The 12449-nt window shown below is 42.8% G+C and overlaps 2 protein-coding genes across 2 annotated transcripts in view; one reads left to right on the top strand and one right to left on the bottom strand.

Moving 5' to 3' along the window:
• Window positions 1–12449, top strand: part of IFT88 (intraflagellar transport 88) — a 213515-nt gene that overhangs the window by 27512 nt on the left and 173554 nt on the right. The window lies entirely within an intron of this gene.
• On the bottom strand, window positions 6828–10163 carry LOC118246011 (gap junction beta-6 protein-like). The gene is made up of 2 exons (XM_035542731.2): window positions 10073–10163; window positions 6828–8186 (listed from the first exon to the last, which is right to left on the bottom strand). Exon 2 carries the CDS (start codon window positions 8162–8164, stop codon window positions 7487–7489), a length of 678 nt encoding a protein of 225 aa, XP_035398624.1. The 5' UTR covers window positions 8165–8186; window positions 10073–10163; the 3' UTR covers window positions 6828–7486.

The following is a 12449-nucleotide window of genomic DNA, read 5'->3' as shown; positions in this document are numbered from 1 at the left end:
CTGAGCTGAAAACAGAACAAAAGGCAGAGTTCAAATAGTTCTCTGTTGACTTAGTGAGTTAAAACAACACCTACAAGGGCTGAGGGGGGATTGTGTTGCAGCAAGGGACAAGAGGGCAGTAGGTGAGAAGCAGGACTAGTAGAGAGCAGGGAAGGTACAGCAGCGAAAGAGGGAAAAGGTAGGAAGACTTTTGCCTTTCTAGTAGCAGCCATCTATGAAAATACACCCAGAGGCTGTGATTTGAAATTGCATTGCGTGTAGCAGCAAATACAACTTAACATATTGGCATTCCCTCCACCCCTTCCGCTCATTCCCTGCAGCTCTTCTTGCCCAACACCATGGCCTACTGCCCCACAGTCACGTCAGCATAAGCGTTTGTTCATGTGCCCTCCCTGTAAGCCATATCAAGGAATTGGTCCAGCTAAAAATCAATGCACCAAAGCAAAACACTTGTTTCTGTATCAGCTAAAAGAGTCACCAAATGCAGTGCTGAGCGCAGCTGTGCAAACAACCGTGCTGGCACGATACAGGTCCTGGAGTGGAGGTGCTGTGTTGGATGGGGAGGGAGAGACACAGATGGGTTTAGGGGTGAGTAGGAAGCGATGACATCAACGTTAATATCCTAAACGAGCGCTACCAGTGGATGCTTTGTAATGCCAAACCACAACCAAAGCTTCTGCACAAGGAAATTGCCCGCCTGATGTTCTTGTCCATTGTACTCAGGGTAAGAGCAAATAAAATGTATTTACCAGGAATATACTTTATTGACATACATCATGACTTTGTCAAGGCCTCAAACACCAGATACCTTCCACAGAAAGGAACAGCAAAAGGAGCGGAAAAACAAGCAGAGCTCATGTATGGGAAACTTTCTCTGCAAAATGCAAACTGCTGCACAATGCGATGGCCTGGTTTGAACTGAAAGAAACCGGTAAAACAAAATGGCTTGCTATCACTGTGAAACTTCTGAATGCAGACCAGGCTGCAGGGAACTCCACCTACATATAGTCAACTGGGCAGCAAAACTGAAAATTGGTCTGGGTTTTGGTCTTCCTCCTATTGCGAGGAATGCCTGTGTTGTGAGATATAAAACAGAGGCAGAAAGAGCTTTTTACCCACTCTGCTGAGGAGAAAAAAAAAAGAACAAACTATTACCAACTTCACTTATATGAATTGCAATTTTACTTGGATAAGTGTATGCCACCTTGTATGCTTTTGTCAAGTGGAATTTATTACGGTGCAAGAATGTGTTATTGCAATGGCTAAAAGCAGAAAGAAACCCTGCTGATAGAGATCATAATGGATAGACCTGTGCACTGACATGTAGACTTGAATTCATATGAAGAAGATTTTGATTTAGTAGCTGAGCTTCGGCTCAGCAAAAAGAGCCTGTACAACTTGACCGTTCAGTTGGGGCCCCCTCAGCTGCAGATTTTAGAAATTCCCTCTGTCCCATAGCAGAATCCTGTATCTAGACCACCCTCAGCAGATGTTGGAGTAAGTTGTCATTCAACAATCTTCAGTGATGAAAAGTCCGTCATCTAACTCAGTGCTTAGCCCTCTTCACAGCATGCTTTTTGCAGTGATTAGCCCACATCTCATTCCAACATAAGCCTTTTACTTCCTGCCCAGTTGTCAGCAGATATAAACAACAGCATCCTCATCTTCCTTGCCACAATCTTTTGCATATTTGGGGAGTTCTGTGGATCTTCATTCACACTTTTCCAGGCTGGCCCATTTCTTTCAAGCTTTCCTCACAAGTTCTGTGTTTTAGATATTTGGTCACCTATTATTCCCAACTCCAGTTGATACATGGGCTTTTTTAACAGAAGGTGCCCCGAAGTAGGATCCAGATAAGGACTTGAAGGTGCTAAGAATATTGGAAAGATTATTACAAACATCATATTTTTGGCAAACCTTTAATACATACCGGTATGATATTTTTCCAAGTCAATAACGTTATTGACTCATGTTCCACTGATGGTCTACTACATACTCCCTTCAAAAATTGTTCATTGCGTCAGAACAATTCTCCATCCTACAATTTTGCAAGTGCTCAGTGTTTCACAACAATAACCTTTAGTCCTTCCCAACTTCCCAAGTCCTTCTCAAACTGCTTTGGTTATACCATTTCTCCCGGTGATAAGGATCTTATCGAATTCCAGGCCTGTCTTCCCAAGCACCTGCAGTTCCTCCCAGCTGCATAGAGTTTATCCCACTTGGTGGATCCTCACACTTTGACAATGAATCATTAACAACTATTTTACTGCTATATACAAAACCTGTTATCGTGGCCTAGGCAGAAATCATTCCTGACAAATCCATGTTGCAATGTCTCAGTCTTCTATCAGATAACAGATAATGATTCAGTCTGGTTGTTCCTCTGTGTCTGGGTGCACATGTGTATGGATGTGTTTGGTTTTGTTAATTTGTGCTGGAGACATTGTGGAAGCTCCTTACACCGTATATTAAACACTCAGTCCTTGGACAGGACGCAACATCCAGGGCAGGGACATGACTAACCATAAGCAGGTATTACAGGAATGATGCAACACACAATAGGTTTGAAATCTTTACCACACAATAATTATAAAATATTTTTTCTGGCACCCGTCATTGCAATAATCCTAACAAACAATGCTTGATTAAACTTCCCTTCTCCCTGTGAACACGACATAGTTATCGTCTTTATCTTTCAGTTGGGAAAACTCAGGAACAACGGGATTAAGGGCTAAGTCTGTACTAGGACTGCTATAATACTTTCAGATCAAGTGAGACGAGTCTTAAGACAAGAGCAATGTTGGATACCAGACAGAAAATTTTACAGTCTCCCTATCAAAAGAAAGTGCTGCAGTCTTGCTAATGGGTGGATCTCTTGGAGGAGTAATTTTTATTCTCTTAGGGACTGAACCTCAGTCAAAAAATATCTGCAAAACATTTTAAACAAAATTTCATGATTCTGGCTTAAACAGTTTTAAGACTGCTATTTTCTTTCACAGCTGACAAGCCTATATTACTGTAATTGCCAAGAGGACAGCAAAGATATATGCTGCCTAAGCCAGTAAGCCCAGCACAGCTTGCCCACTGAAAAATGCTGCCTGCTTCGGACCGGTGTGGCTGCAGTATTTACTAACCTGGGCACTGTGCTGGGCTATGAGCGACATGCTGAAATGCCGTTTGGTTTCAGTAGTGCGCAGAATGCACACTGCTGTTTGAAACAGCAGCCTGACAGCAAGGCTTTATGTGAACAGCTTCAAAGATACAATGAAAAAGCAAATAGAAAGCAGCATTTAAACATGATATTGTATTCATCCAAAACCTGCAGTGATTCATAGCTCGGCTGTATAAGTTCCCCTACCAGTTCACTCTAAACACATTCCCTTAAAGTCTAAGTCATGTTGGTGTGATAGCACTCCTTTACCAGAAAGGCTGGTGCAAGCATCTGGCTGCCTGGCAGGATGCTTGGAGAGAATTTTATTTTATTAGATGGATTGCTGTGGGCATAGAGCAGGTGGATGTAAAAATAATCACTGAGTTACCGCCGGTGATTTACAGGGCAGAAAAAAGGAGAAGGTGAGTACAATTACACAGCCAGTTTTGGGGATGAATTCTAGAGGGACCAGCCATGGCAGGGGTAAGCTGTCTCAGAGGTAGAAAGTCAGAAGTGTGACTTGTTCCCCCAGCTTGCTCCATTAAAGCTTAGTACATTTCCAAGCCTAGGGCATAAAGACGTTTTTGATGGCTAGGAAGATATATCAAGAAAATACCCAAGTCAGAGCTGGGACAACTTTACAGAAGTGAAATATATTCTGTAAAAGAAAATGACAACAAGCTGGGTTGGCCAGATCGGGAAGAAAGTACATGTAGCTCCTGAAGTATTTTGAAGATCATTACCATTAGTCTTACCTAATTAAGTCTTGGATAGTTACCATTACGTTTGCTATTGCCTTAGCTACAAGCAGGTTTAAATGACTGTGTACATACTATGATGGTGAAAATCCAAGGAAAACTGTAATTAACACCCAGAGTAGCGACTGCCCTGGTTATCAGAACAGGTAAACACAAAACACAGTGAAATTCGTTATGATTTTGTTGCCCATAAGCCACATTAGCCCAGGTTGTAGGGGAGGGAATTGTAATTAGGGAAAATGAGAAATTAATCTCCATAGGGCTGTTTTTAGTAATGTGCTCCTGGTGTTGTATATTTGCTGTTGTATATTCACTTTTTACCAAAAAAAGCAACTTTTGACAATGCTGTTGTTTTGAACCGAACCTCCATGGTACAGGAGTGCACATCTCTGTATGGACCCTATCATTTGTCTTTTATATTCTTGCTGTTGGATAGAAAATAATACAGTACATTGGTTCATGATAGAAAACCTTTAATAAAGGTACTTCTATATCCAGGAGTCAGAATGCGGACTTCTGGCTTCCTTTTAAAGTAGCCTTTCTCCCATAGGAGTTTTTGTTCTTTGTTTTCTCTAGCTGGGTCTATGAACTAATAGTGAAGTTTGCTTTCCTCCCTTTCTGACAAGCATAGTTGTAGGCTTGGTTTCAAGGTTTTGGGGTGAAAGTTTAGCCTTGATGAAGCCAATGGAAAACCTCTGGTGATTTCAGCCACGGTTTAATTCTAGCCTGTCCCACTCCTACACTTCCCAGTTTGGATACCACATTATTTGACACTTTACATTCTTGCTCTGCTGTACTCTAGGCAGTAAGGAGTCAGCCTTCTTTACAGTCAGGACTTCAGATTTGCTGCCTTATTCTTCAACAGTCTTGTAACCTTCATTCTGCGAAGTCCAGGAACCGCATGCCAAAGGTGTTGACACTGTATTTCAGGAAAGAACACACACAATTCCAAAACAGCATTGTATTTTAATCTGTATCAAATCTATTTGTAGGTCAACCATGCAATGTAGAAAACAGAATTAGGTGCAAAGTGTTTAGTTCCTATTATCTGAACATTTTTTTTCCCTACAAAGCAGCTATTTAGACAAATAAAAACATAAACAGAAATCTCAGAGACAATAAACACCTCCTGCTAGAGCTATTATCCTCTGATATTGCAGTTCCAAATTGAACTCCTCTCTTGGCCACGTCCAGCCACTTTCCCAATTTCTGTCTTTTTTTCCTTGTATAATACCTGGTTGCCAAACTACTAGCTGAAGATAATTAACCTCATCTTGCTGCCGTTACCAGTTGCGGTGCAGCTCATTTGAAGCTCCAGTTAAAGGCACGTTGGGAAAATAAACTCTCCCCCCAGTGGAGTGGCTAGGTTGTTTATGAGCCTTTTCCAGCTGCAGCTCTGCTAGTACAGGAATGATTTACACCACATACTTGATTTCTAGCACTGATCACACATGTGGCCTTCCACTATGGGCTCATGAAGTCTGCAGGATGTAGCATGTAGCTGGTAGCAAAGGCAGTGTAAGTGGTTGAAAACAACCTGTGGCAGAAGGCTAAATGCTTACAGTAGCTCTTGGCTATTAAATGTATTATTGGCGCATACATTTTCTATTGCAGTAAACAGATTTTCATTAGACATGTTAGGCAATACATGGCACATATAAGTAATACAGAAAACAGACACCACAAAAGTGCTTTAATTATGCTTTCGGCAGAAAATAAAAATCTTGTTGTTACAAAAGAAATGTAATACTAGAGCACCGGGAATGTAGATAGTTTGTTCTTTGTACTCACACACGGAACAATGCAGGAACTTTACCAAGCACAAACCTGATATGTGCCAAACTTTGTTCTTTAGAGTTGAATTAAGGATGTTTTCAGAGACCAGGTTTCCAGTTCCTCACTATTGACTTTCCATCGTTTTGTTCATGCTTCCAAGGATGCTGTTCCTATTTTTTTTTCCCCACTCCCCTGTTAGAGGAAAGATTTTCATCTGCAGTCAAGCTGCAACACTGGATACAGCACACAAGCAATGGGAGCCTGCTTGTGCTCTGCTTCCAGCGCACAGTGAGGGGTCACGAGTCTTAATTAAGGCAGCTTTGTTTATCCAACAGTGATAAACTTAAAAGTATTTGAGGAGATGTATGCAAAAAATAGAACCTAAGATAACGCTCATTCTTTTGGGAGGAAAGCTAGTTCTTAAAGCTAAGGAGAAACAGGCAGCTTTCTAGAAGTTAGTTCAATGGGCAGGCACTTGGGAGGTACACAGCATTGCTGTATGTGCTGGTGTAGCTGCCTAGGACAGGCATAAAAGCAGAACATATTTCGAGACTATTCTGGAGAAATGAAACTGACTCACATAAATCAAGTTAGTATGCTACAATTCACAGCTCAGCAATGTGAACTTTAAGAAAAACATCAAGTTCCTAAGATCCTCCTCATTTCTGATTGGGACACTTGCTATTTCAGCTCTGCAAATTGTCTGTAATTCTTGCTGAACGTATGGTAACAAGAGGAAGGGTGTTTCAGTCTCACAAGGTGGAATGTCAGAGATTGGGAGTGGTTTGATGCACTTACTTGAAAGGTACCTCAGAGTGGGAGAAGGTTTCATGAAGAAAAACTATACAGGATGGATGAGTAATAAAAAAAAAAAAGACTGATGGAAGGAGCACCAATAGGTGCAATCTACTGCACATCAAGCTGTAAGTGTTGAAGCACTTCTGGAAAGCAAACAGAATGAAACAATGAGGCAATTTTTCTTGATCTTTACTGAAAAAAACATTAAAGGTACACAGCTGAAGGAGGCCCAGTCAGGTGATACAGTCTTATCAAATAAAATCTACTATACTGTGATTCTCCACAAAATGTCAGGGAGGCAACAGCCCTTTTCTTTCACCTGACCAATAGAAGGAAAAACAAACTTCATTCCTCCCACTGCTGCAGCCCCTGTGAGTGGAGGGAGGAGCACTGACTACAAGCAGTTGAGACTGGCCACCCCCAGCCCCATAGGAGTGGCTCCACAGTGCAGGAAAGAACATAAAAAATTAAAAAATAAAATAAAAATAAATTGCTGGTCCCCAGCAAAGCTGATAGCATTTGCTAAGGAGTTCATGTCTCTCCAGAATGCTTAGAGAGAATAGGACGCATTCTATAATGGTCATGTCTGTCTTCTCCAGGAACTGGAAGTTCCTCCCAAAAAACCCTTCATCCCACTTTTGACCAAAGCCCTTTGTTTTTGGCCTGCCTCTGAAGCAGACATTGTGTTTGATTCCCTGCTCTCTTGTGGGCACTAGAGCCTTCTCTGGGCTTTTCCACTCCCTCTTTTTGAAGAGTGACCATCACAGCAGCAGGCATACTTGGAAGAGCTGCTGCCAAAAGACTTTTCTCTCTACTTGTGGATGAATTAGCCCATAATCTTGAAACTTGCCTCATTATCAGCTTCCCAAGCAGGCTATCATTATAAAAATATACCCTTTTATTTTTATCCTTTTCTTTGAGTGTGAAAATATTGCCGATTGTTTTCTGACACCTAAGAAAATTTGAGGGAAATGGGGAGCTAGGAAATCCTGGAACTGAGAGATTATTTTAAAGCTGCTGTTTTCCTGGATTGTTTCATGCAAATTTTTGCCACTAGGTAACACAACTCAGCTAGATTCAACGTCATGCAGATCCCAGACACAGCAAGCATGAAAATAGTAAATGTGGTTTTCTCGGTGGGCCGAGACACAAAGCAGTCCACTACGTTAGGGCAGGGCCATGCATCACACTTCACCAGGCGAGGCATCTGGTACCCATCGTACATGTAGTAGAACACGTACATGAAGACTGCTTCAAAGATGATCCTGAAGAAGATGCTGCTGGTGTATGTCCACCACAGGGGACCTCGAATGTGAATCTTTTCGTTTTTCAGCTCTTCTATATCAATTTTCTCACCGTTTCTGAACCGCCGTTTCTTCTCATGCCTGGTGTAAGCTACGTGCATGGCCACCAGCAGCGCAGGTGTGGAGACAAAGATCAGCTGCAGGGCCCATAGTCTGATGTGAGAGATGGGGAAAAAGTGATCATAGCAAACATTTCTACACCCAGGTTGAAGCGTATTGCAGACAAAATCTTGTTGTTCATCTCCCCAGACTCTCTCTGCAGCCACAACCAGGATCATGATACGGAAGATGAATAGGACTGTGAGCCATATCTTCCCAATGCTGGTGGAGTGTTTGTTTACACCTCCCAAAATGGCCTGCAGAGATCCCCAATCCATTTTCTCTTCTGTGTCCTTTTACCTGTAAGATGACACAAAACACCAAATAGTTACTTTTCAAGGGGCAAAGAATAATTTCCAGATCTTCTATCAACAAGAGGACTTCCTAGCACTCACTTGAGAATCATAGTGAAATGCAAGTCACTTTCATTAATACCATCCGTATGTTCATGGATTCAAACAGCCTATTAGATTCTCTCCTTCCATATATTTACAATGGAACAAGCATACCTTGATATATTTCTTAACAAGGCTTTGGGTAGGAAATAAGTTACACCTTCAAATATTTCCTCCCTGCATCCTCTGTGCCTTTACTTCCCTTTCCTGAGATATTTCTCTCTGTGGTTCACTCTGTGCTTTGCCTCTCAATGCATTTCCCAAAGCAATAGAAAATGATATCATCGCATAAGTTAATGCCACATCTGGACAACACAAGTGATTTTATAGGATTTCTTTGCCAATGCCACAGCCCTAGAAGGCTGGGCTGTGCTTGCTTTGCTTCCCAGGTAAGTACTACTTGACTATCTCCAGCAGAAGCCCTCACTCCTCCCAGACACCTCCAGCAGGCCCCCAAGGCTGTCTGCTGCAGCTCAGACACATCCTTTGCTTGGCAGGGCCTTCATCACTGTAAGTACTGTGTTTGATTATGCCAATGCTGCTGAGAAACCTCAAGCTGGCTCTGTTGGGGCTGCATGCATAGATGCACTAACCAGCAGGCACAGGAAGGCACTGCAGAGCCTGTCCTTCCACATTCATCGCTATCTCATCAGAAAGGGAGACGAGCAGAGCCAAAGAATTGAGAGACAAAGCCCTTAGCTAAAGAGTTTATGTTGATTTTCTAGATGCTATCACACCCCAGTAAAATAAACAGGAGATTGAACGTCAGAAGCTCTATTTCAGCTTTCCTCCCTTCCTCATACTCTTGAAGAAAATCTATACTCTTTACCTTGTAGAAAAAAAAAAAAAAAAAGAAGCTTAAGTTTTGCAGAAGTCAGAATTCAGTCTCATCTTTCACTGGTCAGCAGCCATTTGGAAACTCTCCCTAAACTGGACAACACACGAGATCCTTAGCTGGGAGCTCACATAGCTGGTCCAGCGAGGTTAGGGCTCGAGCTGCTGTGCAGAGCAGCACTGGCCTTGCACAGGAGCCACAGAGCCCCTTCTCCCCCTGGAGCAGTGCACATGCTTTAGGGAGAGCACGGTACCTTGCAACACCACACTGGTAAAGTCTTCAAATCCTCTAACTCTCATATAACAGGAGAAAGAAAAATAAATAAATACAACTTCTTCACGCCGCTGCCGTTATGGTATGACCGAGGGCCCGGCATGCCCCAACACATACCCTTGGTACGAGGGCCTAGCTTGTACAGACAGGCCTCGAGGCACAAGCAGCAGGTCACATTTACTGTCATGAAGAAAGGTTAAATTGGGTAAGAAAATACGAAAGCCTTGAGGAGGTGCCTGCAATTCCTCCCACTGTTCATGATCTCACACTGCCAAGACTGATAATGTTATACGCAGCTTTTTATGTTGACCTGAACCCATGGCCGTGAACAGATACCTGCATCTTTAGGTTAAGATTTCCTCTTTTTGTGTAGTCATTAAAATAGATACGTAAGAGATATATACATATATATCAGTGAAATCTTTTAAGAGGGGCTAATCGGGACTGAAGGAAGGTTATCTGAGTGCACACCCCATCGGGATGAACAACCCTGGCTCCAAGAGCCAGCTCACACTGCAGTTCTGAACCAGAGCTGCAAAATTTGGGGAAAAAACGATAATAACAATACTACTCCAGGACAGCTACAAGACAGCTCAGCTGCCCCTTCCCAAAGCGCCCCGTCCCCGTCAGGCACCCCCTAACCCCGACCCCACCGGCGGGCAGGAGCCGCTGCGGAGCCTCACCTGGCACGGCTCAGCTCGGCACGGCTGTGGGTCCGGCTGTAGCAGCGGAGCGGCCGGTGCCCGGCTCGCCGCCCCGCGGCTCTGAGGTCCCTCCCCGCTCACCTGCCGCCGCTTTTAACCCGCCCCAAGCCCGCCTCCGCCCGCCGGGGCCGGGCCGGGGCTCGGGGCCGGGGCTGGGCCGGGGCTGGGCCTGAGCCAGGCCGGGGCTAGGACAGGCCGCCCCCCCCCCCCCCCCCATCCCGAGGCACCAGCCCCTTTGCAGTCTTCTAACCCACCCCTGCTGCCCCTTCGCAGTCTTGTAAACACCATCGTTCACAGCCCAGTGAAGGGTTTTTGTTTTTCTTTTTAAAGCGCCGTGACCAAAAATCTTGCCGGAAAAGAACGCTGTGCTGCAGCGGGTGTGTGAAAAGGCTGGAAGATGGTGAAGTGCCGTGCCCATCGCTTGTGAGATAATAAAAACTTCTCCGAGTACATTAAAGCGCCGCTGGAAATGGTTGTGTTTATTTTTTTTTGTCGTGTTATCTGTCCCGCGTATTGTACTAAGCACGGAGCTGGGGTTTATGAGGCGTGTCTGGAAGTAGGAACGCTTTCATCAGCAGTGATTCAAATGTAATTTAAGTTTGATCTGGTAATTTGTATAGATAACAATTACAGAAAACTAACACTTGCGTGTATGTGTATGTCTGCAAAATGGCTAAGTGACTTTGCTTCTGCACTGGGAGGTTTAGAAAATAAAGTCATATATGTAAGATCTTGAAGAAGAAGAAGAGGAAGAGAAAGAAGAACAAATGTCTGAAAGAATCAACTTTGTTTTATAAAATAATATCAAAGTTTGAAAAGTCTGATGGCAGTAACTGTACTGCTTGAAAGAAATCCTCTTCTCATGTTGCTCACTGCTACTATCTATGGTGGCATTCACTCACAGCCAAACAAAAACGATGGTAAAGCTGAGTGTTACCTTTATTTTCTTTCATTTTTGTTTGCTTGCTTTTATGCAGGAGGAAGTACCTAACACTTTATTTAGGAAGGAGAAGGGAAAGTTGGCCAGAATTCTGTCCAAGCACGAGTTCAGAGATGCCCGCACCCCGCTGAATGCCCGGCTGGTTGGCAGGAGGTGCAAGAGCCAAGTGCTACCAACTCTGGCATCTTTAAAGGTTCAGCTGTAGGGATGGTTTATTCTGGTAGCACTGCTGGTGGTGAATGTTACAAAGTGTGCATATTTGTGCAGTACACTGATTCTTGTGGGTTGTAAGATAATGCAGAAATAAAAGCATTTCATAAAAATTGGAAAATACTGTTGTAATTTTCTCAATGCAGAAACAGTTATTAGCTTGTTTCCAGATAGCAGAATTCTTGGCATCATCTTCCAATAATCTGTCTTAGCTATTTCCAAAGGTTGTGTCTCCGTCTCTTCATTTCACAGCCCATGGGCACCTCCAGAAGCTCTGTCTGGATGTATATTTATAATAGCCTTTGATTGACTTCCTGGCATTGCTTTGTCTAATGTTTTGATGTTGCCTGCATCTGAATTATAAAAATATTTTGAATTTATCCCATATATATCTCAAAAACCACAAAATCATGGAGTAATTATCTGAAAGGCTTAACTATTGTGAAAAAAAATCATTTCATTTATTTAAGACCTATTTTTATATAATTTCATGGGACACTCTTTATTCCTCACTGCTAGGAGTAATAGCCAGTTATTTTTCCCTGTTAAACTCCTCTGTGCATTCATGAACGCGGAAATTTGTGTCATATCCTCTCTCCATCCTTTTTATTTTGCACTGGTAAGCCTGATTTGTTACATCCTTGTCACGTAGGAGCTGCTATATAATTTTATCATCATCATCACAAATTTTTGTGCCTTTTTATGAGGATGGTCCAAGTACCTACAGTATGCACAGTTGATATGTACAGAGCAATGTTTTCTGTTGCATCCTCCATCATTTTCTAGTAATCCTTATTTACTTGTTTCTACTTTTCAGGCATCTCAGAGCAATGAGTTGACTTTTCCATAGTCACTCCAAGTTTCTTTCCTAAGACTTCTAGCAGCTAGAACCGGTACCTCCTGGGGTGCATACATATACTTGAACAGGTATACTTCAGATTGATTTTTCTCCCTGTGTATTAGTTTACACGAGCTGACACCAAGTTTTGTTTGCCATTTTATTATCTGCTATGGATAAGATAATTATCCACTATGGAAAAGATCTTCTGCTATCCCTTATGTACAGGTTTAGTTTTGATTACGATGAAGCATCTGGTTTTTAATGTGCTATTCACAACATTTTGATTTTTCCTAAGTCATATGTGTAGCAACCTCTTTATTCATCACTCCTGATTAAAGCAAGGCTCTTTCAACACCTAGCACCTT

This window comes from Cygnus atratus, chromosome 1 (assembly GCF_013377495.2).
Source record: "Cygnus atratus isolate AKBS03 ecotype Queensland, Australia chromosome 1, CAtr_DNAZoo_HiC_assembly, whole genome shotgun sequence".
Lineage (NCBI taxonomy): Eukaryota > Metazoa > Chordata > Aves > Anseriformes > Anatidae > Cygnus > Cygnus atratus.
This window is presented reverse-complemented; position numbering and strand designations above follow the sequence as displayed.